The 27,267-nt window shown below is 38.2% G+C and overlaps 1 protein-coding gene across 1 annotated transcript in view; it reads left to right on the plus strand.

Annotated features, from left to right (window-relative positions):
* Positions 1–27,267, plus strand: part of CARS (cysteinyl-tRNA synthetase) — a gene marked incomplete at its 5' end in the record, with an annotated part of 32,474 nt that overhangs the window by 2,370 nt on the left and 2,837 nt on the right. The window contains 20 exons of the mRNA XM_009071496.1: positions 790–881; positions 1,685–1,773; positions 2,062–2,158; positions 2,609–2,707; positions 4,003–4,152; positions 6,012–6,152; positions 6,927–7,015; positions 8,341–8,462; positions 10,263–10,375; positions 11,279–11,407; positions 11,623–11,752; positions 12,046–12,149; positions 13,791–13,888; positions 15,312–15,501; positions 15,940–16,008; positions 19,078–19,159; positions 23,598–23,678; positions 24,115–24,182; positions 25,536–25,595; positions 26,825–26,908. Coding sequence (XP_009069744.1) covers positions 790–881; positions 1,685–1,773; positions 2,062–2,158; positions 2,609–2,707; positions 4,003–4,152; positions 6,012–6,152; positions 6,927–7,015; positions 8,341–8,462; positions 10,263–10,375; positions 11,279–11,407; positions 11,623–11,752; positions 12,046–12,149; positions 13,791–13,888; positions 15,312–15,501; positions 15,940–16,008; positions 19,078–19,159; positions 23,598–23,678; positions 24,115–24,182; positions 25,536–25,595; positions 26,825–26,908 — 2,087 coding nt within the window. The remainder of the gene's footprint in view (positions 1–789; positions 882–1,684; positions 1,774–2,061; positions 2,159–2,608; positions 2,708–4,002; positions 4,153–6,011; positions 6,153–6,926; positions 7,016–8,340; positions 8,463–10,262; positions 10,376–11,278; positions 11,408–11,622; positions 11,753–12,045; positions 12,150–13,790; positions 13,889–15,311; positions 15,502–15,939; positions 16,009–19,077; positions 19,160–23,597; positions 23,679–24,114; positions 24,183–25,535; positions 25,596–26,824; positions 26,909–27,267) is intronic.

Here is a 27,267-nt window from a genome sequence, read left to right on the forward strand (position 1 = left end):
ACATCATTACAGCTGTAAGCAGCCCTGTGCATAACACTGCAGTGCTGACTGATCACAAGCCCAATACCTCTGTATGAAAAAATCCATGAATTTAACAACTATGTTGCTTCCTAGAAATTTAAGGGGAAACAAATGCAAGAATATTGTCACTAATAGTACCCTGGGTTTTACCTACTCTCTTTGATGGCAAAATTTAGCCTCTTGTTGGGGAGCAAGTGTGTTCAAAAATACCTTGTCTACATAGCAATAATGTATGATAAAAATCAGGTTCTTTCGAAGCCTTTCTGTCTCCTCTCACCCTGAGGACACATACTCTGAGTATTGGCTCTGGAGACCACCTCTGGTCTGTGGAGATGGTTTGCCAATCCAGTGTGAGATCCGTGATGTGCTGTCATAGTACAGTCAGTGGTGCAGAAAGCCCAGGAGTGCCAGAACACTTTATTAATAATTCATTACATTCCAAAACTCTTGGTAATACTATAAGTGAATTGCATGCTCTCACTTTTACACCCTCCTCCTTCGTGTTCCTTGGATCAAAAGCTAATAGGAATGGCAAGTTAGAGAGTAGAAAATAAACCAGATCGAACTAATTTGCTTTGGGTTTGGTGGCTTTGTAGAAGGATCTAACAGAAGTAGTTGGATTGTTAGGACTGAAGCTGCTTTGTCTCTATTTATATGTGGGTTTTTTTTGTTTTGAAATAACTTGATGTGATAGGAGAAAATTTTGTATTGCAAATCTCTTTGTGGAAAGTGTCTTTTCAGCTTTCTTTAAGCTGTTTTTTCTCCTAGGTAAAGGCAAACGTGTGCAGCCTCCCTGGTCTCCCCCTGAAGGGACAAAACATTCTAGGCTCTGTCTCTACAACAGCCTGACTCGAAGTAAGGTGAGTAAATGAAAGAAGAGTGGAGATTTCCATAGAAACACAACTAGAGCAGCCATCAAATGTTTATTTCTGAAGTGTTTACCCTATTGATAGGCCTCTGTGTTGTATTTTTTGGAGTGTTAACAAGCACATGCCAGAAATGCTCTGTCAGCCAAGTGTGTGAGCTGGGCAAGTGTTATGATACACATACTTAAGTACACATACCCTACTGTGTGTCTGTACATGTTTATTGCATCATAGGTAGTTCCCTATGGCAAGTTGTCATGCAAAATAGGGAGTGGACTGTAATACACATCAGTGTAGGCAGCATGAGCAGAATAAAATCACAGTTTCTTTCACTAGATGTTGCCTGTGTCAAAAAAAGTCTCTCCAGTTAGATAGTTGTAATGTAAACTGGTAAAACTTCTTGTGGCCTTGTTTGAAGGTCCTTTGGGAAAGAGGAAATATTAAGAATATTATTGTTATATGGGATGTAGTATCCAGGTAGCTGTGATCTGATTATACTGTGTAACCTTCTTCAATGCAAAACAAACACAGCTGGAATAATGCCCTGCCTAGTCCAAGTCTTTGTAACCTCATATCTTGATTTATAAGAGTGCAGATAACATAAGCAGCCACACCTTGTTATCTCCCTTCCGTGATAAAAACCATGTGTGCAGACCTTTCCTTATGGTGAAACTGGGAGTGGAATGACTATTCCTTTTTTGTAATCAGAATCCAAGTTTTCATGTTCTAATCTCATTACTGGCCTGAGATTATGTTTTCAATTTCTTCTGATTACTGTATCTTCCTTTTCAATTAAGGAAATATTTCAGCCTCAGAATGGAAAAAAGGTCTTGTGGTATTGCTGTGGTCCAACAGTTTATGATGCTTCTCACATGGGACATGCCAGGTACTGCAGTTCCTTATTTTGCTGTAGGCAATAACAAAGCCTGTTGGAAGCGAAAGATAATAGGAAAAGGTACTTTAGTTAGATGAATACATTACTAGAAAATAATCTGTTTAGACTCAATACTGAGTTTTATGATGTTATGTCATTATGTGATTAAAGACTAGTAGATGAGGACAAATTAAAACAGCTGTAAGATTGCTGATTGAGGTTAAAGTGGTTTGTGCACAGGAAAAAAAAATAAACTGGAGGTGTTCACTGAAAACACTCCTGTATCTTTTATGTTTTTAGGTCGTACATCTCATTTGATATCCTGAGGAGGATCTTGAGGGATTATTTTAAATACGATGTTTTCTATTGTATGAATATTACAGATATTGATGATAAGGTAAGGCCTTTTTAAATCACAGTCTAAAATACTGTACTTTGACCATGAAAGTCAGAGAATCATGTGTAATTGTCACTGGATAACCTAAGATAAATCTTAGACTTACTAACTTAGACAAGGTGCACAAAGGCATTGATTTTTCTCAGTTTTGTAGCATTCCTTTGGCAACAAACCCTGTATTCCTGTATATGAATGAATGTTATCTTAAATAGTGCAGGATAAGCATTTTACAAAGATAATTTATTTGCCTGTTGAAACAATTAATTGACTCTGTTGAGGTAGCTGATTAACAATGTATGGTGTGTTTAATTTGTATTACTGCATGCAATTCTTGTAGCATGTTATCTTTATAGGGATTCTGAAATGCCTTTGGTATGTAATAGGTTTTATATGCACTTTGTATACCTATGTGGCACTTCACAAAACTATTTCCATGTTTCTGCTTTGTAGATCATCAAGAGAGCAAGACAGAATTACCTTTTTGAAAGATACAGAGAGAACAAATCAACACCAGATCAGCTTCTTGAAGATGTTAGAACTGCCTCAGTGGTGAGTGTGGTATTTAATCTCTTCTGGTGTCTTAGGTTCTTACTAAGTAATGTGGCAAAGCATCTAAAATATACATCTGACTTACCATAGAATTTCAGGGGTTGGAATGGACCTTAGAGATCATCCAGTCCCAACCCTCTGCCCTGGACAGGGACACCTCCCACCTCACCAGGCTGCTCAAGGCTTCATCCAACCTGGCTGTGAACACTGCCAGGGTTGGGGCAGCCACAGCCTCCCTGGGCAACCCGTGCCAGTGTCTCACCACCCTCTCAGACTTTGGTACTTCATTAAACTTTCTCCTTGTTTCAGTTATTCTCTTGACCTGGTACCACTGAAATTAGAAATGTTACTGGAATTGCACATCACTCTGATTTTTCCATTGCTCTGGATTGACAAGAACTGTCCATATAAAGGCATGCCTGGTTTTAATGCTCATGGCATGCACTTTGAGTGCATGTATTGCTCAAAAAGCATTTGGGTGTTTGTGTGTTAGAGTTCAGACTTTAAAAATCATGCTTTAAAATAGTTTTTGAACAGTTATATGCCTATAAAGCTTGTAGAGGTGTCTCTTTTGTACCATTGATGACCTAGGAAAGAGCAGAAAGGCTCCAAATCTTTAGGGATTTAGTAAATTGTGTATGCTGGACTGAAGGTGAGGAAAGGTAATTATCTGGTAATTTTCAGAACTGCAGATCACAAATAAATTATTGTTCTAATGACTTGAATTCAGGCCTGGGAATAGGAGGCCTGGAAATTTTGCCCAACTCTCTTTGTCTGACATACTCTCTAAGGACTGCATTTAATCTCTCTTTGTTTCACATTAAAGCTTGTCCTTTTCAGATCTGTGATAATCAGCTGTGTAATTAAGGTGATCAGCTGCATAGAAAATGAAAAGTACTAAGCAATAATCATGATGCAGTTTATAAAGTCTTTCTGAAAAACTGAATTCGGATGTTTCAATAGTTGATGTCAAAATTTTTTCTGTGGCATAAAATATTATCCATGACTAGCAAGGTATTGTGTGGCTAAGGTATATTAGATATAATATATAAGATATATTGTATTAAGGTGATCAGCTGCATAGAAAATGAAAAGTACTAAGCAATAATCATGATGCAGTTTATAAAGTCTTTCTGAAAAACTGAATTCGGATGTTTCAATAGTTGATGTCAAAATTTTTTCTGTGGCATAAAATATTATCCATGACTAGCAAGGTATTGTGTGGCTAAGGTATATTAGATATAATATATAAGATATATTGTATTGTATTTCTAATTTTATTTCTTTAATTGTAGCCCTTTTCAGTTAAATTAAATGAGACAACAGACCCAGATAAAAAGCAAATGTTGGAAAGAACTCAAAATGCAGTGAAGTCTGCTTTTGACCCTCTACAAGAAGCTGTGCAAGCAAAACTCCCTGCAGAAGAAGTCAACAGATGCCATGAGGTCAGTTTGAGCTCCTTTTTAAGTTTTATATTTGTCCTGTAATTGTTAGGAGTTTTAAAAATAATTAGCTTGTAGTAATTCCCTCAAACATTATGGGAATTTTTATTCATAAAAAGAGGAATTGTGGGGCTGAGGGCTTTTTAGCATTTCACATTCGGTTCAGGAAATCTGATTTTTCAGTTCAACTGTATTGTTTTTTGGGTGATGTTTTTATCGATTACTATTTTTTCCCCTCCCACTGTGATATTCAGTTATTTTAACCTTTCCAACAGGATTTTCTCTTGCCTAGAGTTAGACTTCTTCTTTGACTTTTTTGTCTTGATAAATTAGTTTTCGTGTAGGTTATTGAACGTGCATTTATGACATTCCAATACTGGTGGCAGTTTTCTACACAAGTGTTTGTGTCTCTGATCAGAGAAGAAAATACATCCCACAAAGTTATGCTCGGGATTATTTTTATTAGAAACAATTAACTTTAGTGACAATGACTTTATTGCGCTTTGGTTCTGTCCCAGTAACCAAGTGAGTCAATATAACCAGTGGCTTTTGTTTTCCATTTTCATCTTTTCTTGCTTTCAGATTATTTGTGATAATTACTGTGGGAAGCATAGGGTATGTGCTCCCTCGTTGAGAATCACAGAACCATAGAATCATCAAGGTTGGAGGAGACCTCTAAGATCATCAAGTCCCAGTATTAACCTGCCACTGCTCTAACCCCTAAACCCTAAGCCATATCCTCCAGCACCAGATCCAGACACCTCTTAAACACTTCCAGGGATGGTGACTCCACCACCTCCCTGGGCAATTCCCTATTCCGGTGCCTGAACACCCTAACAGGGAAAACTTTCTTTCAGGTAGTTGTAGAGCGCCATAGGACTCTCTTCTCAAGGCTAAGCAAACCCAACTTCCTCAGCCCTTCCTCACATGACGTGTTCTAGGCCTTTTCTGAGCCTTGCTGCCCTTGGCTGGACTTGCTCAATGTCCTGTTTCAAGTGAGGAGACCAAAACTGAACACAGCACTCAGGTGTGACCTCACCAGTGCTGAGTACAGGGGAATGATCACTGCCCTAGTGCTGCTGCCATGCTATTCTTGATCCAGGCCAAGATGCCATTGGCCTTCTTGGCCACCTGTGCACACTGTTGGCTCATACTGAGCCACTGTCACCAGCACTCTTAGGTCCCTTTCTGATGAACATCACTCAAGCCACTCCTCCCTCAGCCTGGAGTTACATGGAGTGGTTGTGTCCCAAGTGCAGGACCAGCACTGAGCCTTATTGAACCTTTAGAGAGGAGACTCTCTCTAAATTGTGTTGCTTTAAAAGGCACGGCCATTCTAATATCAAGGACCTTTATAAAAGTATACTGACCTAACAATTTCAAAAACAACTAAAATCCAAGCAATCACACCTTCTGCACTATATCCTAGTGTAAAAAAAGTAACCTTTTCATTTAAGGCTGAATTGTATCCTTGCTGACTTAGTCTTCCAGACACTTCTTAGGTTCACAGTTAGGCTTTTATTAGATCATCCAGTAGCAATGAGAGGAACAGATAATGTGATATAACTGTGGGTCCCATCTGATATTTACAGCATAAATTCCAGATGCCTGTGTAAGTGATTAATATCAAAACAGCATGTATCAGTTTATCTTCCTTCCTCTAATTATTTAATCTATATTTATGAAGGGCAATATGATAAAAATGTGGTAGAAGCATGGATTACTATGTGTTCATAACCAAGTGTTTTATTCCAAGCATCTTATTCCGTAAGCAAACCTCTCTGTTCGGAGTAAGATCTTTCTGCAGAGTTTGAACAGGGCAAGTCTTTGGTCAGTTGCACTTAACTGTTATTGTTTTATAGACCTTGTTGGAAGAAGCCAAAGATGTGCTGTCTGACTGGTTGGACACAAAATTTGGCAGTCAAGTGACTGACAATTCCATATTCTCAAAGCTCCCCAAATTCTGGGAAGGAGAATTTCATAAAGACATGGAAGCACTCAATGTAAGTAAACAAACTCTGTTCTGCAAATGTGTGTGCCATGTCTTATAATACCCAGAATACAATGTAGCTCCTTAATAGCTTTCGAGAACCTCATATTTCAACCTTAGTGATAAAGTATTTCCTTTAATCTGAAGGGGCAGCTGTTAAATTAGTACTTGTTCTGTTTCCATCCCAACAGTCTTAAATCTGTTGTGCATCTTACCAGAGTCACTTAATTGGTTCTCAAGTTTGACGTGTGCACTCCATGCCTTCCCCTTGGTGTAACATGGGCTCATAATCATAAACTGATCCAGCAGTTTGAGATGGAGTCTGTGAACTGCACAAGAGATCCCACAAGAGATCCCTGCCAACCTCAGCGTTTAGACTGGCTACTTAATAGTCTTCAGCCACTAAAGAAATGATGTGATGATAACAGTCAAGAAGAGGTTTGTCTGGTACAGATGAAATGCTGTGTCACATGCAGTGGTTCAGATCTGTGAAGTATTATTTATTTACCTGGAAATCAGAGGGACTTATTGCCTGTTCTATCAGAACAGCTGACAGCTCCTGCAGGAGTTTGTTGTCAATGTCACCTTAAAGGCTGAGAAAATAGTGGCCACAGCACATTGTTTCAGAGCAGAAAGCTTGAAACAGGAGTATTAGATTTTATTATCGCTTGCTTTTGAGCAAATTTTAACGCATGTCTAACATAGATATTTCATGCATTTTTGCATATGCATAAATATATATATACAAAAATATATGTATATATAAAATTCTACTTTTTATCTATAGGTTTTACCTCCTGATGTTTTAACACGGGTTAGTGAATATGTGCCAGAAATTGTGGATTTTGTGAAGAAGATTGTGGATAATGGTTATGGGTAAGTTTGCTACTGAGTGCTTTTGTTGTGTGCTTATACAGAGTGGCTTTACAGCAGAGTGGTAGGTTAACAGTTGGACTCGATGATCTTAGAGGTCTCCTCCAAACTTGATGATTCTATGATTCTGTACTGCATCAGAGCTAGAATAATTGCCTCTTTTCTCTGTTTTCATGTGTAACAGTAGTCTTTTCCAGAAGTAGTTTTTCCATCCAATAAAGAAATTTCAGGTTCCTATGCAAAAGAACTGTTATTTCTCACCCGAGGAGAATGTGCTATTCTATTCTTCTTATGATGTCCTACAAAGAGAGGTTAGATTATTAAATTTGCAGGGTGAAATCCTTCTTCATTAAAATAAATAGCCAAAGTCTCGTTCAGTTGAACTGTGTTTGACTTCTGGTCTTCAGCAAGAGGTTTCAAAAGTTGACACCTGAGTCAACACCTAGAAATCAGTTGTAAGTTACATAATCTTTTTTAAAAGCTAATTATCAACTGGTTGTCTGCCATGTCTAAGATTTGTAAAGATCAGGCTAGTACTCTAGAAGTTCCCAAGTATCATGATAGATTTCTATCTGAAATTTTTGAGTTCTCTCTCTGTTAATAGCCTAAATATTTTTACATGGATGTATTTTGATTGTGAAAAAAAGCAAACCTGTGGTTCAGACAGCCCTATTTTTTCTTCCATGTTTTTCCTTTAAACATACATTTTTTAAAGAAGAGGGAGAGGGGACACTATTCAAAATTGCTTGCACTGAAGTATTGGCATTCATGGTGGTCCTGAAACTTACCTTTCTGCCAGAGTTGTTATAGTGGCTGAAGTGGGACAAAATGAGCAAAGTGAAGGAGGACAAAAAGGACTGTGAAACAAACGTGATTCATGTTACATTATTGCAAAATCTTAAAAGGGTCTAGAGGTATTGAAGCCACGATTCCTGGAAGTGTTTAAGAGGTGTCTGGATCTGGCACTGAAGGACATGGATTATGGTTTAGGGGTTCCAGCAAAGTGGCAAGTTAATGGTTGGACTCGATGATCTTAGAAGTCTCCTCCAACCTTGATGATTCTATGATTCTATTCTATATTTTTCTCTTGTGACTGTTATCTGATGTCTCATCCCTTAAGAGCTTAACAAAAGCTGTTAGTTGTTTTCCCTTTGAACAATTTTATTATGACTTTCAATGATTTGTCCAAAGTCTTTATGGTAAGGCTTTAAAAATTAGGCTCACCTAAGTCACCTTTACAATGCTGAGCAGTACCATACCGTGAGTGGGGATAAAATTCATTCAACTGTGGTAGAAAGTTAGCTAAATAATGATCTTTAACTTTTCAGGTACGTGTCCAATGGATCTGTATATTTTGATACTATGAAGTTTGATTCCAGTGAAAAACACTCTTATGCTAAGTTGGTTCCTGAAGCTGTAGGTGATCAAAAAGCTCTTCAAGAGGGTGAAGGTAAAAAGGGGAAATAACATTTACTTAAGTTACTGAAGAAACTCATTATATGTTGGTCTCTGCACTTCCTTTACCAATAGATTTCTTTGCCAAAGTTCTGTAGCTTGAGCCAGTACATTCCTGAAAGTTTTTAAATGGAAAATACCCAGAAATGTTATTAATTCTAGGATGCTTCTGGGTTGCTATTTCGTTTGGTTGTTTGTGGGTTTTTTTTAAGTCAGAATTGTAAACACCTCTGCCATTTGACCATTGCCCAGTTATTTGATTGTTCATCTGGTCCAGAGTAGGAGCAAAGACATGAAGCTGAGTCTTCCACATCGAGATGAAAGCTCCTCACATCAGGCTGGGGCTATTTCTTGACAAATATTTGAGTTCGTGTTTAATGCTGAGAACTCTTTTTACTTTGTAAACCTTGTTATGTCAAACTAAATCAAAGCAGAGATTTTTTTTTTAGTCGAGCTATAGCAGAGGATTAGCTTCAAATGCTCTATAAATCAGACTCATTAGTTATTTGCTCCTAAGGTTGTGCAGTTTTAGTAGCAGATCATCCACAAATTGTATAAAAAGTATATTATAAGATTTTAATGTAATACTCATAGCAGGGGAAATCAGGACACTCATGTTGGGTGTAAGTAGCAATATCTGAAAGATGCAGCTTAAACTAGGTATGATTTTTTTCTTAATTCAAACCCTTATAGCTGAAATCTTCCATGTGAAATAAAAAGTGCCAACTTAAGCTGCCATGCCTGTGGTAACAAACATGACTATGTCATTTTGACCACGTGACCAGTCACTTCTGTTGGACTGTTCTGTCCTTTCGCAAATAGGAACCAATGCTGAGTGATTAATGTAACTAACCAAGGGTATGCAGACATCAAGTTCCTGCTTGTCAGTTCAGCTGCTTTAATTCATTGGTGGTGATTGTTGCTACCCTGACAGATAATGTAATTTTGACTGTTACAATCAGCAGAAATGCAAAGCTTTGAAAGTTGCAGTTAATGTGAATGAAAGCATAATACTTGGATACTTAAAGTGCATAATGTACAATATTCCAAGCAATTGAGATTGCAGATGTCCCAACCTGTACCCCAAAACTAATTGAGAAGTTTAACCTTGACAATCTTATCTTTAGTCTGTCTTGGAATTTTATGCTCTAAGTGGTATAGTTGGCCACTTTTAGTCTTGGACAGTAGTGCAGAAATGGTAAATTCCTTGTTTATTATATCTTGTAGTAAGAGTAACCACCTAAATGATCATAAGAAGTGAAGAACAAATAATGCATAACACATCTGTGGTGGTAACAGAACCGTAAATGTAGCTGTTGAACAAATACCAGTCATTCTGTACAGCAGCTGAGATTACGGGTGGAAGAAATACTCTGTGATCCCATTGTGTCTGCAGATTAAGACAGTCAGAGTTTTCATTTGGATCCATCTAACTTTGGAATGAGTCACTTCTGCAATCCTACTTGTCTATGAGTACAGTTTTTATCTTTCTGTACCTTTTTTCTGTAATTGCAATATTGTGCCTGCTGAAAGAATGTAGATGAATCTCATGTCAAAACTTAGAAAGCAATGCAGCTGATACTTGTCAGGTGTTTGTCAACCAAACGTTAATAGAAACCCCAAGGGATTATCAAGCTTAATGATGAGGATTTTTGAGGGCTCAGCAATTTGGTTTTTTGTTTGGTTGAGTTTTTTAAATTTATGCTTGTAAATTCACTTCATGTGAGCTAAAGCAACACCAAAAGTCAACAATGCTGGTGCAAAATGTATTTATTTACATTTTCTGTTTTGAAAGGTGACCTGAGCATCTCAGCAGATCGCTTAAGTGAGAAGCGTTCTCCAAATGATTTTGCTTTATGGAAATCCTCCAAGCCAGGAGAGCCCTCATGGGATTCTCCATGGGGAAAGGTAAGGGCATGGGGGATGATCTCTCCTGCCATGGCTGCAGGGAGAGGACTAGAGGGAATGGCCTTGAACTGAGACAGGAGAGAGTCAGATTAGATGTTAGGAAAAATGTTTTCCCTGTTAGGTTGGTCAGGCACCGGAATAGGGAATTGCCCAAGGAGGTGGTGGAGTCACCATCCCTGGAAGTGTTTAAGAGGTGTCTGGATCTGGTGCTGGAGGATATGGCTTAGGGTTTAGGGGTTACAGCAGTGACAGGTTAATGGTTGGACTTGATGATCTTAGAGGTCTCCTCCAACCTTGATGATTCTGTGATTCTGTGACACTGTAATTAGGATTTAGATTTTTTACACTTCATTAAATAGCACTTTACACAAGTACTTTGCCTCACCTTACATTAACAATGTATAGGTTATGGAGGTCTTGTTTGAGTCATAGATTCTGTTGTTATGTTCATTTAATAATTCAGAATGTGTACCAGTCTGATACTTTTTAAGGAGAAATTTGTGTGCAGGATCACGATGGCTGTTACTGGTCATTTGTCCTGTTTCTTGACAGGCTTTATCTGCAGGAAATTCTGTTTCCTTTTTTGTTCCTTGTGATCAAAAATACTAATGTAATTTTAAAAGACTAATCAAAAATAGTCAAAATATATCAGGATAATAAGAATGTTAATGTAATTTAAGAAAGAATAGTAGCAAGGATAATGAAAGCATTACATATATACAGGCCAGGTTGGATGTTTCAATGCAACAGCTTACTTTTATGAAGCTGTGACAGAGAATCTTTTTAGACTTAGGAACAGTGGATCCTTAGGTGTGGTTGGAGGCAGACCAGTGAGGGAGTGAGGCATAGGCAGCAGAGGAAGACAATTACTAGTAGCCAAGTAATGTCTTTTTTTCTTAACAGGGTCGTCCAGGTTGGCACATCGAATGTTCGGCAATGGCTGGATCCATTCTAGGAGAGTCAATGGATATTCATGGAGGAGGGTTTGATCTCCGATTTCCCCACCACGACAATGAACTGGCACAGTCTGAGGTGAGTGAACTGGCCTTCAGCTTCTGTGGTGAAAAAGCAACTTGCTTTGCTTTGACTGCAACTTACATAAATCCAGCATTCCATCTTTGAAACTTCACGTGTGTTTGGTATAAGCACAAGTTCTGCTTCTCAGGAGTTTATTCTTTTAAGTTTTCCTACTTTGCTGTATGTATGTAAACAGTGTTGGGTCTTTGGGGTTTGTTTTTTCCCTGCAGGCATACTTTGAAAACGATCACTGGGTTCGGTATTTCCTGCACACTGGCCACTTAACGATTGCTGGCTGTAAAATGTCCAAATCCTTGAAGAATTTCATTACCATAAAGGATGCACTGAAGAAACATACAGGTAAAAATTACCTTGGAGTGTGAGTGCTTTTGATGTACTTTAGTGGGGACTGTGGCAATTTTGTTATTCCATGTAACTTCAGGCATCTTTCTTCCACAGTAACAGAACAGCTTCCTTGTTTTTCTGTTCCATGTTGGTAGTATCTGTATGGATAATAGAGTTTTGGCTTTTTTGGTAGGTGTAGTGATAGGAAGAATTTTAAAAATTATGTTCTTAGCCACTGCTGTATTAGAGGCCATGAAAATGCCTTAAGTTTTGGTAATTTTCCTTGTTTATTTTGAAACTCCTAATAGCACGACAGCTACGGTTGGCTTTCCTCATGCACTCTTGGAAGGATACACTGGATTATTCAAATAATACTATGGAGTCAGCTATTCAGTATGAGAAGTTTATGAATGTAAGTTTTCCATTCCCGCTCCAGCTCTCTAAACTTTGTGTTGTCATATGTGTTTCAAGGAATAGAACTCCAGGGATATATAGGCCATATTCCCAGACTGAGTTTGCCCTCTGAATTCATCAGGTGGGATGTCACAGTGTTTGTTTAGCTACTGCTGAACATTCAAGTCATGTAAATTCCATAGACTGCTGCATTTCTCTGCAACTGGGTGCTCTCTCCAAGTTTTGACATCTCTGGGCAGCTTGGCACTTACACACAAGATCTGTTTCTCACTTCAGCTTGCTCATAGAACTCTGTCCAATAGACACTCTCACAAAGTGTCTACCAGGTCAGACTTTACACAAATGTAGCCAAAGAGGAAGAGGGAGTATCATTCCCATCTTTCTCCTCACTATGTACATTGTAGTGTTTGTCTCTATGCCTCGAGGGAACCTCATCAATGTATTCAAGTACATGAATGGGAGGTGCCAAAATGATGGAACAAACTCTTCTCACTTGTGGAAATCAATAAAACAAGAGGTAACAGCAAAAAGTGATGCACAGGAACTTCCACCTGAATACAAGGAAGAACTTATTTCCTGTGCAGTCACTGAGCACTGAACAGATTGCCTAGATAAGCTGTGGATTCTCCGTCACTGGAGATATTCAAGAACCATCTGGACACAACCCTGAGCCATGTGCTCTAGGGTGGCCCTGCTTGAGCAGGGAGTTTGGACCATATGACCCAGTGTGGTCCCTTCCAGCCGAACTGATTCTGTGATTCTGGGTGTAAGAAGTCAGGCACAGTTCCTGTCCCTGCTTGTTTTGAAGTTATAATTTCAATCCACATTCCCACAAGGATGCTGTCCAGCATTTAGAGATCATTGATCTTGGTCTTTCCAGCTGAGACTATTCTGCTGTTTCTGTAAAATGTTTGGTTTGGGCCACAGAATAGGTTAAAATTACTTTCTACCATGCTGGATGCTCATATAAAACATATCCTCACTCTAAAGCCATTTTATTCTTCAGCTTCCATTGCTAGCAACATACTTTAAAATCTGCCAGAAGAACTGTTGCCTAAACTTTTTTAAATGGTACTGTTTATGAGTAGCTTGGTGTTAGAGTATCCTAGTGTATCATGCAGTGACAGAGCCAAGAGACAGAACTGAAATACAGTCCAGCGGTGATTTAGAGTTACACAAAATGTGTGGGTTTCCTTGTCTTGACAGACTTTTAATTGATTCTGTCTGAAGCAGTGTTGAACCCAGAAAGTTTAGGAGGCTAATTAAGAAATGATGCCCTTTTGTGCTAAGGGCATTTTTTTGTGTGTCAATGGCAATATTTTGTGGTTATATTGGTTGTGTCTAATTGAAACTCATAAGCTGAGACAGGGGAGAGTCAGATTAGATGTCAGGAAATACTTTTTCCCTGGCAGGGTGGTCAGGCACTGGAATAGGTTGCCCAGGGAGGTGGTGGAGTCACCATCCCTGGAAATGTTTAAGAGGGATCTGGACCTGACACTGGAGGATATGGTTTAGGGTTTAGGGGTTACAGCAGAGTGGCAGGTTAGTGGTTAGACTTGAAGGTTTTAGAGGTCTCCTCCAACCTTGATGATTCTGTGATTGTATGAAACTGATTTTTAGCTATATTCTTCTTTTATAGGAATTCTTTTTAAATGTGAAGGATATTCTCCGAGCTCCCACGGATGTGACAGGCCAGTTTCAAAAATGGGAAAACCAAGAAACAGAGCTGAATAAAAAGTGAGTGGAGCATTCCTACTTCCCTCTGAATGGCCATTGTGTAGCTACATATTTAATGCTTTTTTCCCTTATAAAATCACTTGCAATGTATATTGTGATCTTTATATCTGCAGCATTTCCACTGAGCATCCCAGCTCTACAAGCAATGAATTTAATCTTGTGACAGTTTTATGGAGTATAGATAAAATTGGTAATTTCCCTTTCATTTATGTTAAGTACACAGGGATGCCTCATCACCCTGTTTATGAAGGGAAGAAAAACTTTTTTGTTAGCTAACTGTCATTTTCTTCACTGCTTGGAATCTGTCTGAGAACTGACCAATAACTCACAGTGGTTACAACTAGAAAAACAGTATTTTACACATTTCAAAGTGTAGTGAGCAGTCTGAGGCAAACAGGAGTTAAATGACCTGAGTAAAACCACAAAAGGTCAGAGAGCCAGTGTTTGAAAATGTGTTGTTGAGACAGTGATAGCAATTTTCGAGTCTTTCATTTTTATAACAACACTATCATTATTGTTTGTAACATGAACAGCTTCCTCTATGGCTTCTATTATGTCCAAAATTTAAAATAGAAGCCTCTTTCATTGCAGTACTAAAATTTTTCCTAGTTCAGTTCACTGTTGTGGTCACAAATGTTGAATATTGAAGGACTAAGTGCAGATGCTGCTGTGTAGTGATGTCCTCTGAAATTTCATCTTCAACTCAAGGTTGGTGAGAAAACCCTTTTTGTTAAAAAAGAGGGGAGATAGTAAGGAATAGAGAGGTCAAAAGGAAGAGATAAAGGAGTGGGAGGAAGATAAGCTAGCACTTCATGGATATTTGTTTTGTCTCCTTTCTTCTACCACTTCTCATTCTCTTTTCCCTGGAATAAGTATGTTGTTTGAAACAGAAAAGACTTTGTGAGATGAAATGGTGTTTTCACCCTGTATTGTTTATTATGCCTATTCACAAACATGACAAAGGTTGGCATGAATTTATTCCTTATATCTACTTGTAATATCTTTATCACGATGCACTTTGTGGTGAGTTAAATTGGTGCTCTTGCCTGGAAAGATACTAAACAGAGTACTTGGGATAAGAGCGCAAAAAAAAGTAAGCACAAGAAGATACTAAATAAGCAATTTGTAATGCTTTAAAAAAAACTTGCATGAAAAGGCCAGTTGCTAAAAAAGTGTTTGATGTAATTTGTTTGGATAGTTGTTGCCAATTAGATTATCCTGCCTGCCTTTGTCCATAGCAGCAAAACAGCAGTGTCATGATAAATGCCTTTTTTCTTGCTCATCTGTTTTTCCTTCAAATATAAACTATGGCCAACAAAAGATTATCTCACTTTTAGGTCTCCTTACTGTTCTAATAGAGATTCTTCAGAGTAGGTTGCAGATATTTTTGACATGAGTAGTAAAAAGGTATTTTTCTTCTTAGTTTCTATGAGAAGAAGGCAGCAATTCATGAAGCTCTGTGTGACAATATCGACACTCGCTCTGTCTTGGAAGAAATGCGTTCGTTAGTGAGTCAGAGTAACTCCTATATTGCTGCAAAGAAATCCTCCAGACAAATGCCAAACAGACTTCTTTTAGAAAACATCAGTTCCTATCTCACTCAAATGCTGAAGGTATGTAACAGCAGGTCATGACATTGCTATTGCACTGTGCAATATTAACTGGAACCTGGAGATCTTCCACAAAACAGCCCCAAACTGCAGTGTGTGCTGCAGCAGGAACAATTTGGAGTCCTTTATGTTATGTTATGTTTTCAGCTAATGTTTTGTTGAATAGTGGAGAGCCCCTAATACATGCAAGGAAAATTACAAAGTACAAAAAATATGAAGTCACAATGTCAAATCTGACAGCTTGAAAGCTGAATCTGAAAGCCAATGCTTAGCATGGTGTGTCAATTAAAAAAACAGAGTATCATCTTGTTAAAGCTGTGATTTGTGGGTTAAATGAGAACCATTCAAAAGCCTAGTACATGTGATTTTGCTTAGTTTTCTCATACTTGTGACTTGACGTATGCAATATTTATTTTTTTCCTTTTCTTTTTCCTTGACCAGATTTTTGGTGCCATAGAAAGTGATGATGCAATTGGTTTTCCTGTTGGAGGGAGTAGTCAAAACATAAATGTAAGTGAAGGATAAAGTACACTACACAAAATTACTCTGTGTCCCTTAGGTTAAAGTCATGACATTACTGATACTGAGATTCAGATTAGATGCTAGGGAAAATGTTTTCCCTGTTAGGGTGTTCAGGCACTGGAATAGGTTGCCCAGGAAGGTGGTGGAGGCACCATCCCTGGAAGTGTTTAAGAGGTATCTGGATCTGGTGCTGGAGGATATGGTTTAGGGTTTAGGGGTTACAGCAGTGACAGGTTAATGGTTGGACTTGATGATCTTAGAGGTCTCCTCCAACCTTGACAATTCTATGGTTCTATCATATGTAGCTGAATTACATTCTCTCTGGTTTTAGCCTTTGAGTCTGCTGTAATTTATTGGCTTAGAAAGCAGGAATTTTCTTTTATGGGAGTTGGGGTTTTTTTATAGGTTTGTTTGATTTAATGACAGACAAATTGTATAGCAACCAGAAAGAGAATTATCTTGTCTTCTGAATGATGAGTCTGTTTCAGAAACCGCATGTGAAATACAGACAGCACATGCTACAGTCTAAAGACTCATTACAAGTATTTGCATGTTAAGTAGTTTCAAAAATGTAATTATACTGATTAAACTTCCTTGTGGTACACCAAAACCCAGCCTGGAAGCGGCTGGAGTTTTATCCACGTTTCAATCTCTTTTTCTGAACTCACTTGTAGCCACAGTTTTTATGTGGCTTTTGAAGGCTGTTTTGCTTTGGTCACACTTCAGTTTCACTGTGATGCAGAGTTTTTCTGGAAGTACTTGAGAGATACCTGATTAAAGTGCTGATGGGCTCTGTAATAACAGTACCGTTTTGTGGTGCAGCCAGGAGAAATAACTCCATGTGAAAACCATCAACTTTGTTCTCTTTGTTCATGTGGAAAATCTCTCATGGACACATCAGTGCTGCTTTTCAAGTATTTTTCTGCATTTAAAGGTGTGACCATATATCTTTCCATTTATCCTTAGAAGGAATAAATGAAACATTTCTGGTGTAAGAAAAAAAGCTCAGCTCTTTATTCATCAAAGGAAGATGAAAGTTTGCCTGTGGTTGAAGAAGGTGAATGAACACTCATCTGATAACTGCCCATGCAGATACTTACATTAGTGTGCTAATGTGGGAATTTCCAATAATGATATAATAAGGATAATGAGGAAGATGCTCTGCGTTCTGTACCAAACCCATCAATAGTGAATTTTAATTTAACTCAGAATTATTTTGTATTTCAGAGGAAAAGTAGCCCTTGAACACTTGCCTTTTTAAGGATAAAAATTAACTTTGTATTTATCACTCTGGCAGTGTTTACAATAAATGTGCTTTATAGAAGGATTGGTAATAGCTTGGGACAAGAAGCTAAGCCCTTTCATTCCTTTAAAATAGCATTGCCAAGGGTAGTAGAGTCAGAAGCATCTTGTGCAGAAAGAATCCTGTGCTAACATCTATTACACACAGAAAACTTCTGGTTTTGTCACTGAGGTCATTACTGGTTTCAAGCATTATAATATAAAGATGCATAATATCACAAGTGTTTTGGCTGTTTGGTTAAATATTATACCGTCTTTCAGTCTTCCATGCAGATACTTATTTTTCTTAGCAAAAAGTACCAGATGAATTTTCAAGGTTCAAAAACTTAATTACAGAAGGCTGTGGATCAGGCCTATTGTTTCTTTGTCTAGATTGGAGATGAAAGAACCAATAGAGTCATTATCTCCAAAAAAGGCATAATCCTCTTCAAAAGCTCTGAAAGAACAACAACTAGCTTAATTACTGTGGGTCAGTAATTTACTTGAAAAGGGGATAGAACAGATTTGAAGTCAGAAAACTTTAGGTTCTACAGTCTCATTTTCCAAATAGAGTAAGAATTTCTGTCGAGTTAGGTATTCTGGAAATAAAAATCTTTCATCTTGAAGTGACTGATAAGGTAGTGACAGTGCATTCTTCCCTGACATCACCTCGTTTGCACACCGAGCTAGCTCCAGTGCAGAGGGAGGAGTGGAGATGTGACTGTTGCTCACTTTCCAGTGTCTGCTCCTTGGGCCAAACTTGTCAGCACTGGTTCCAGTTATGAAGCTGGTTGTTTAGTATTCACAACTGTGAAAAGTTTTAACAGAGCTCCTCAGCTCTTTCCATATGAGCACTTTTAGTGCATGACACAATCTATCTTCTCTGTTAATTGCACAGAAATCTGTTGTGGAGATTTACCAGGCAGGAAGGACGTGGATATTGTAGGGGAGACAAATGTGTGCAGTTTTTCTCTCTCTCACTTACCTTCCAAAGTAATGAAACTTTTAATTCAAGCAGTCCCCTGGGTGCCTGGCTTCTCCTCTTGGGATTCCAAAGCAGTGTTGGCAGACAGCGATGATCTGTAGTTGTTTTTGTAACTGTTCACTGCTGTTGACTAACTGCTGGATGTTGCTATTCACTGCCATTGAGAGCAGGATTCACAGGATTTTTGCTTTGAGCTTTCATGACCAGCATTTACTTACACCTGAAATCATTCAGCAGTCACCTTTCCTCATTTTTTGTGGGAGAGGGAATTGTGCAAGGAGTACAGACACATGCACTGTATTGGAAAGAAATACAATTAGCATAAGCTAACATCTGAGGAACAGATCTGTCCTCTAAGGAAAGGAAGTCCTAACATCAGTTTCACCTGATATTATGTTTGATAGGTAGCTAGACCTAAGTAGGACAACACAGAAGGTGAAGGGACAAATTCATCTTGAGTGCTGTTTTTATCCCTGCACTGCATTACAGTTAGCTGGACTGTAGCATAACCCTGTGGAACTGATGTATCTGGCTGAAAAGAGATGAAAAAGGAATGGGGAGAGGCTGAACTTCACAATCTGATTTTGTCTGTACTAAATGAAAATTGACATCTAATGCAAATTATCATCTGTCCTTTGACATCAATAGAGCAATGACAATTTTTATTGATACATTAGTATATTGGCCCTGAGGGTCAAGTTCCTTCCAACAGCACATAAAGATGAAGTGGGTAAGGATGTACTTTATATCTAAATGATGATTAGCTAACTGTAGAAATAATGGTTCTGCAGATTGAATCTACAGTGATGCCATACCTACAAGTTCTGTCTGAGTTCCGAGAAGGAGTGCGACAAATCGCCCGAGAGAAGAAAGGTGAGAGTTCACTTTCTCCTATATTGTTGCACCTGAGACAGACCCAGAGGTCCTGGGAATCAAACTGGGGAGAGGGGTGGGAGCAGGGGTGGGAGGCAGCTGATAGAGTCTCTCTTTGCTTAGAGAATAACAGTAAGGCATCTTTAAATCAGAGCTGGTTTGAATAATTGCATGACTGCCACCTGTCTAATTTGGGAATCTTCTACAGGCTGCTAAACTAATTAAATTTCCTAAAGAATCTAAAAGTTCTGGAAGGATAAGGTCTAGCTGGTTTTTTTTCCTAGATGAGGGCACTCCCTGCTTTCTAGATAGGAAATTACCCATGATCTCTTCCCCAGGGAGCTTGCCTTCTCTTAAAAGTGCAGATTGCTACACAATGATACTGTCTGCGTTTAAATAGCCTGAGATGTTCGTTGTTATTTGTTAGCATGGTTGGAATTGTAGCTCTCCTGATGGTAATTGAGTGCTCTCTTTGGAGAATTCATCTGTGAGTTTGCTAGAAGTTGTTTTGGATGCTTTTTTAATCCTGCAAAAAAAAGCTTTGATGATGTGTGTTGGCAGCAGAACTACAGAGTGTTAAAAAGGTTGTTCTATTAACCTCTCTTTGATTTTACTGGTTGATTATTTCCTAATGGAGCTCTTATTATTTTCTGCTATTCCCTGTGGAATTTTACATGTCTTCAATATGTATTTGATTCTTGTTTTCTTGAACCTTTTACACTGGGAAGGCAAACCAGTATTTTTAAATGTATAAAAGGCAGCAGAACTACAGAGTGTTAAAAAGGTTGTTCTATTAACCTCTCTTTGATTTTACTGGTTGATTATTTCCTAATGGAGCTCTTATTATTTTCTGCTATTCCCTGTGGAATTTTACATGTCTTCAATATGTATTTGATTCTTGTTTTCTTGAACCTTTTACACTGGGAAGGCAAACCAGTATTTTTAAATGTATAAAACATATATAACAACCTATATATTACACAGAAATATAACATTATTTGTAGTGTCTGGTAACCTATTCAGCTGGCAAAGACTAAACTCTCATTCTGCTATTGTTTGGAGTCTTTCTAAGGGCTAATAAGTTTACCTTAAAAGCACAAAACCGTATTTGTTAATGTGACTACTCAGCTATTACTGTCAAACTCATGTGGGCCTAATTGGTGCTGAGAAATAGGCTGATGAGTTCCAACAGCAAATATTTTCTGTAATTTGAATTAATTCAAGAAGTTTGTGTGCATATCCTCAGGCAAAAATGTGAGCTTTGGTCTTTCAGTATTTAATGTAAATACTCACTTTATATGAGGCTTTTTTCCTTGCTCTCTGATGGTTGAGCTAAAGTGATCTTTGCTTTGAGCAGTGGTAAGGTTTAAATATCACAGGGCTTCTTTTAGATCATTTTTAGAGCATCCTTGGCTCTGGCACTTGAGTTTCTTCCTTGGAAGGTATTGATTTTCTTGCCTGAAATACACTGGACAGTAAGAACAAATCTCAATCTAGTTGCTGTTTGGTTGGGGTACAGAGCACTCTGCAATTTGACCAGGGAAGCACTTCTCTTCTAAACTATTTGATATATGGAAGCTGTGTGGTGGTTGGCAGGACCTGCACTGACATTGTACTAATTTGTTTCCCTGTACCCACTAAATTCTTGCTTGCAGAAAGTATTAAATTACTGTAAAAGTTGTTCTGATTAGTGGCTGGGGATATTACCTCTCCATGGCTGTAAGTCAAGGGAGTTTCCCTGATGCTAGCAGAAAAACATTTCACAGAACAGCCATTTGTAAAACTATGGGTTTTAGTAGGACTCAAAATGTATATTCTCTGCAAGAAAGTAACCATCATGGAGAATGATTAAAATTCAAACATGTTAGTAAAATAAATTCTGTTTTATAAGCTTATTAGTATTCAAACTGGAAACCTGCACTGATCATCTGTGGTTGAGTCTGAACTCGTGTACCTATCTAGCAATGATGGTAAACAGAAAAAGCAAAACACTGTGATGGCTGCACCAGGGAAACCAGTGCAGAAAAGCTCTGCAAAAGATATCAGTGATTGGTTGTCAGAGCACCTCTGTATTGCACATCCCAACGTTTTACTTGAGTACTAGACCAACTGAAGACCCCCTATAACTGTCTCTGCAGGGATGCACAGTGGAGCAGATCTGTGCTCTAGTGCAGCTCCCAGTGCTTGTGAAGAATTCTTATAAGTAATGAATTGTTATTCAGATGCTCAAACAAGAGCAAGTCTCTTCAGCTGTTAGTTATTAACCTCAGGACACCTGCTTAAATTGACTACCCCATGGTAAAGGTGTCCATGTCTGAACTCTGCTTGAGTCTTTGTTTCCTGCCATGGGTGATGGTGCTATGTGGTATCTTGCTCTGAGCTGCTTGTAGGATGCACTGGGAAACCTTCTGCCCTCTTCCTAATGTATCATGAGTTGACCAGAACTGGGACAAACTTGCTCATTATAACATTGCCTCCTCTTGTCTTTTGCTGCCAGTCTTAACATCCAACATTCTCAAGACGCTTTTCAAACTCCTCTTTTTCCTTCCCATCACAGTGTTCCCGTTCACAATAGCTCAACATCTGTTCACATCCCATACTTTTTGGCTTAAAACTCACAGGAAATGTGAAAGAGAGGTCTGGAAAATAGTCACAGGCCCAAGGAGGGCCTAGCTGCTAAGGTGTTCATGGTCACTGGTGATAAGGCACTGTCCCACTGGTTTCCTGGTCACTGTCCTCAGTGAGGATAATGGCTTATGTCTTGAGGCAACTTATAAACAAACCCCTACCCAGTCCCTAAATGTCTTTGCTCTGGAGGTACCACATGCAAAGAACAGGCACAATTCAGCCCTAAGACGTACAGCGCTGAGTCCTTTGGAGGACAGGATTGATGAGAGGATGTGTCCTCTCATAAATAATATATGTTTTATTATACATTTCTCCTTATTCTCTACCTTGATGGATTTCTTCTTCTTCTTAAACTTTCAATTATTCATGATTTTGGATAAGCAAACATTTATAACTGTGCAGATGCTGTTTTATTGAATAAGCAGTAGGTGTATCTGATACAGTCTTGACATGATATGTGTAATTCCTTTGCCTAGGTTAGAGCCAACAGCTTTTAGTGTTAACAGCCAGTGAGGTAATCTTATCCCTTGTTTATCTTAATGGCTTATTTAGAGTTGCATCAAACATGAATGTGGTTTACTGTGTGTAACTGCTCTAGATCAAGAAAAATAATGACTCGGTTTACAGCAGACAAAAGAAGTTCTATAACTGCAGTGGTTTCCTTTACAAACAGAGAGTCACAGAGCACTACCCTGCAGTGAAATAGGGTGTCTGTTCTTTTTTTTACAGTATTAGGATAGTCAGTGCTCTCTTCACTGGCAGCTCTCTGAGGCTCTGAGAATTATGGAAGAGATGAAGGCCCAGGGATGGTACTTGTGCCTACTGCTATGTGCAGTGTTTAGCACACTGGTACCTTCTACTGCCAGAAATACTACCTTTGAGGCCCTGATTGCTTCGTAGGTTTAACCAGCTGAGAGTTGCTGAAAGGGAAAACACTTTATTGTAAGCACATCTAAACCAAGTATCTGTCTTGTCATACTTAGTGTTTCTCCTAAATGCAAAACTGTCTATAAAATCTGCCACTGAATTGAGTTCACAACAGCAATACACTGGGTCTCCTCGAGGTATTTTAGTTCCTCTTCACTGTTCTGCTACTTCTCAGCTGATACAGTTTCTCATCCAAAAAATTCTTTTGTGTGAAGACTTATTTCCTTCTTAAGACCCGAAAGCATCTATTTCATCTAAATCCCAAATTCTTAACCATTTGCTGTCATCAAAAGCTCTCTGATAATTCTGCAAGGAAAAAAAATTAGTCATGATGGTCACCATCCAGAAAGCCAAATCAAAATTCTGTTCTGCTGCAAGTAGCTTGCTTGAAATACAACAGAGGATGTTTGGATTACGATTGCTCTGACAAATGTATGCATAGTTATCAAACCAACAAAATCATAGCCCTTCAAAGGGCAGTGTTAGATGTAGCACAGGATATGTTAATTTGTGATTTTTCTAAAATTAAGTTCTTAACTCTTCATAGTGGAAATCCTACAGCAACCATTAGAACCTTCCTGAGTCATATACCCTGGCGGAATTGTTGCATCATTTCTGAATTGCCTTGGATTTGCTTTCTGTTCCCCTTCAGGAACAATGAGAGTATCTTGGAAGAGTTATTATTTTCAAGTTCCTGCAAAGAAACACACTGCTTCTCTGTGTAGCTCAAACAGGGCAGAGCTTACTTAAAAAGCTTTATCACTTTAAAATAAAAGACCTTTCCGTGGCAACTTCTTAATTGCATTGAAATAACTATGTAGCAGGACAAAAGGATATACTTTGACCAGATCTTACTTCACTAAAAGTATTTTTCACTCTGTAGTAACTGAAGTGCTGCAATTGAGTGATGCTCTTCGAGATGACATCCTTCCTGAGCTTGGAGTTCGATTCGAAGATCATGAAGGTACGCGGTGTTGTTTGGCAACTTTGCAGGTAGCTGTTTTTATAATCCCACTGTTTTCCTAAGAAGTGGGAAAACAAACTGTCAAGACTAATCTGGAATAATCCAACAAACTCAAGGACTGCAAAACTATAGCATATCATATATATCATACATGTACCATCTATATCTCATATATGTACCATATATAATGGTACATATATCATATGTATGAATATATATGACAGAACTGTATATTGGAATATATGTATAGAATAAAAAAACATACATTGCAGTATTTTTTATCTATTTGTATAGCACCTAATTTCTTAGTCCCTTCTGAGTGGTCACTCGGGTGCATTTGCATTCAGGATGCAAAAAGAAAACAGTTGTCATAGGGTAAATACATTTGCCTTTGACTAATCAAGAAACTCATTCATCTGTTTTTTTGCTTCTTTAGGACTTCCAACTGTGGTTAAATTAGTGGATAAGGACACATTATTGAAGGAAAGAGAAGAAAAGAGAAAGGTTATTTTTTAAACATTCTGTATTTTTTTAATTTTCAAATAATGTGTAAGCTATGGATACTTCTACATTTCTTTGGTAATTCATAGGAAAAATCATAACAGAGTAGCAACAAGAAAAATAACGTGAGAGAATTGATACCAAAATTTGAGTGTGTTACAAAAAAAGAATTCGAAAAAGTAGCTTCTTGAAAACTTTGTATGGGACCTCGTGAATATCTTTTGGGATTTTCTATTTCTTTGTTCTTTGATATCTTCATATAATTAAGGGATGTTGAGTATTGCATGCATCCTGTCTTATCTCTCTGAAAGAGAAGAAGCTAATTCTGACTTCTTTTGATTGTACCAGTGAAGTTGACACTTTCCATAGAATTGGACTGTATTTATCTGATATGTGATTAAAAAAATGCACAGGCTAAATACTCTAACGTAGTATGGATGAGAGAGATAATCTGGATGTGGTGGCAAGAATTCACACGTTACTATATAAAGATTTTGAGTTCTAATTCACGTGCACAAGGTCTGGAGTGAAACTCTCCTTTTGGTGCTTCCTTGCATTAATATTTGACTTGCAGCATTTGAAAGTAACACTTCTGTCTTCAATTTTAACACATAATAAAATCCCATCGCAGTTAGAAATGTTTGGAAGGCTTCCAACACCTCTCCCTCCAAGCTGATGTTCTTTAGGAAAGGGAGAAGTAAAATGTAGGTTTAGCCAATTCCGGGTGTTTTCATCAAGACATTTGAAGGCAGTTTGTATATAGCTGCTGGGTGGAACCTGCAGCTACAGTACCTCTTCCCTGGAAACAGTGTTATGTTCAGTACTGGCAGAACCCTTGGAGAAATGATAGGTCTCTCCTAAGCAAGTGCAAGATGAGATTTATTTTTTTTTTAAGCTTTCTAAGTTGGCTAAATTTGGGTAGTGGTTTCCCTAGGAACATCAAGGGATACAACTGCTGCTTGGGAAACTGTAATGTCTTCACAGTTTGAGGCAAGAGCTTAAAATATCAGTGAAATGCAGTCTTTTTTTAGTCATTTGCAAAACATTCCCCCCCATAAAATGACAGGACCATTTCTTTTGCAGGCTTTGTAGTTATTCTTTTATATGTATACACTTTGCATGCAAAATGCATTCTGAACAGTTAAAACTGGTTTAACTGTGAATAAAAGCAAATTAAATCATAAAGTGGGAAGTATCAGACAATCCTAATTATAAGGCATAGTGGTTTTGCTACAGGTTGTGCTGCCAGTTCTGTCTGTAATCAGATATCCAGGGGAGATAGCTGGCTCACATTTGTAGCAAACAACCAAATGCAATGGTGTGTTACCTTTTACTCATTAACACTGTCTCTTATAGATAGAAGAAGAGAAAAAAAGGAAGAAAGAAGAAGCAGCCAGGAAAAAACAACAGCAGGAAGTAAGTGTTCAGATCCTTTTAACCTCATTTTGAAGAGAAGTGTAGGCAGCAATAGTCATGTGCAGGAAAGGGCACATTAGAACAGCGGCTCTCTGCCCAGCCTTAACCAGGCCTCCAGTTATTTTGCTTTGTCTACAATTTCCTGCCCAGAATGACTTTGGCTTGCAGTTCAGATCTGAATTTTGAGCTCCTATTACAGAAAAGCTGTCTTTGAAAACACAACTAAAGGCTGCAAAAGCTTCTTAGAAGACCTTGCAGCACTTATTTCAGTCTATAGACTTTATTAGTTCCTTAATTGCCAAATTAGTATCTTACATGCCTGTCACTGTTAGAGAAGATTTTGCTTGTGTCATTTATTATTTTCTTCCCTTTCTGGTATCATAGGTATGTGTGAAAAGGTTTCTTTTCTTTTTTCTCTTTAAGAAATCCCCTGTTCCCTGTGATTGAACACTGAAATGTTTCATCTCTCTAGTTGGAATTGAGATAGCTCAAAAGATTTAGGCTTTAAATGGAGAATAGACAGACAGAGGAGGTGGACTCACAAGAAGAAAATGTTATTTGTCATACTCTAACAGTACAGGAAATATATTCCTGAGGAAGTAAACTTTTAGAGAGCACCATGTACAGAGACACAAACAGATAAATAGCCTTTATCATCCACAAATTCCAAGTAACTTTTTTCAGTCTTTGAAAAAGGTGATTCCCTTGCATTGAGAATAAATTACTTGGAAAGGATTCTGAGATGTGCTTGTTTACAGATACGTGAAAGTTCAGTTTATTTTCAGGGCAATTACTGCATCTGATCCTGCTGTGACCTGCACAGAAACCTCTGCTTGTCAGCAGGAGGTTGTTGATAAAAGTGGTTCCCTTTGCAGTGAGTTAATTGCTCAATATTCTTCACTCATAGCAACTATTCGCTTTCTGTAAACTAAGGGACCAAATTAGCAAGAATCAGATGTAGTCTTTGAAGTATATAAGCAAGTTATTTTGAGTTTCTTCAACACATCTATTTTATCAAGTGGTTCTCTACAAATTTAAAACACATTTTTTCCCCCAGACAAGCACATCTAAGACCTACTGAGTTGTTCCTCTGAGTTTCTTTTTGCATGGTAAATAATTGTGAATTAAATGGCTCTTTGCATGTGCAAATTAGAATCTCCTTTTTCTTTTGCATATGTGACAGGTTGTCAGTAATTTACTGTGATGTTAATGCATGTTTTCTATTACAGGCAGCAAAACTGGAAAAGATGAAGATTCCACCACATGAAATGTTTAAATCGGAACTTGACAAATATTCCATGTTTGATGAAAATGTAAGAGACTTTTCTTTAGCTAGGGAGTGGTTTTCCTTCCCCAGTTGTACATACTTTTCATTAAGGCATTTGGCACTGTCTCTCACAGCATACTTCTAGACAAACTGGCTGCTTGTGGCTTGAATGAGTGGACTCTTCAATGGGTAAAAAACTGGCTGGATGGCCTGACCCAGGGAGTTGTGGTGAATGGAGCTAAATCCAATTGGCAGCTGGTCACTAGTGGTGTTCCCCGGGGCTCAGTACTGGGGCCAGTCCTTTATTGATGATCTGGACATGGGGATTGAGTGCACCCTCAGTGAATTTGCAGAGGACACTAAGCTGGGTGGGAGTGTCGATCTGTCTGAGAGTAGGAAAGCTCT

The sequence above is a fragment of the Acanthisitta chloris genome, unplaced genomic scaffold, assembly GCF_000695815.1.
Source record: "Acanthisitta chloris isolate BGI_N310 unplaced genomic scaffold, ASM69581v1 scaffold28253, whole genome shotgun sequence".
Taxonomy (NCBI): domain Eukaryota; kingdom Metazoa; phylum Chordata; class Aves; order Passeriformes; family Acanthisittidae; genus Acanthisitta; species Acanthisitta chloris.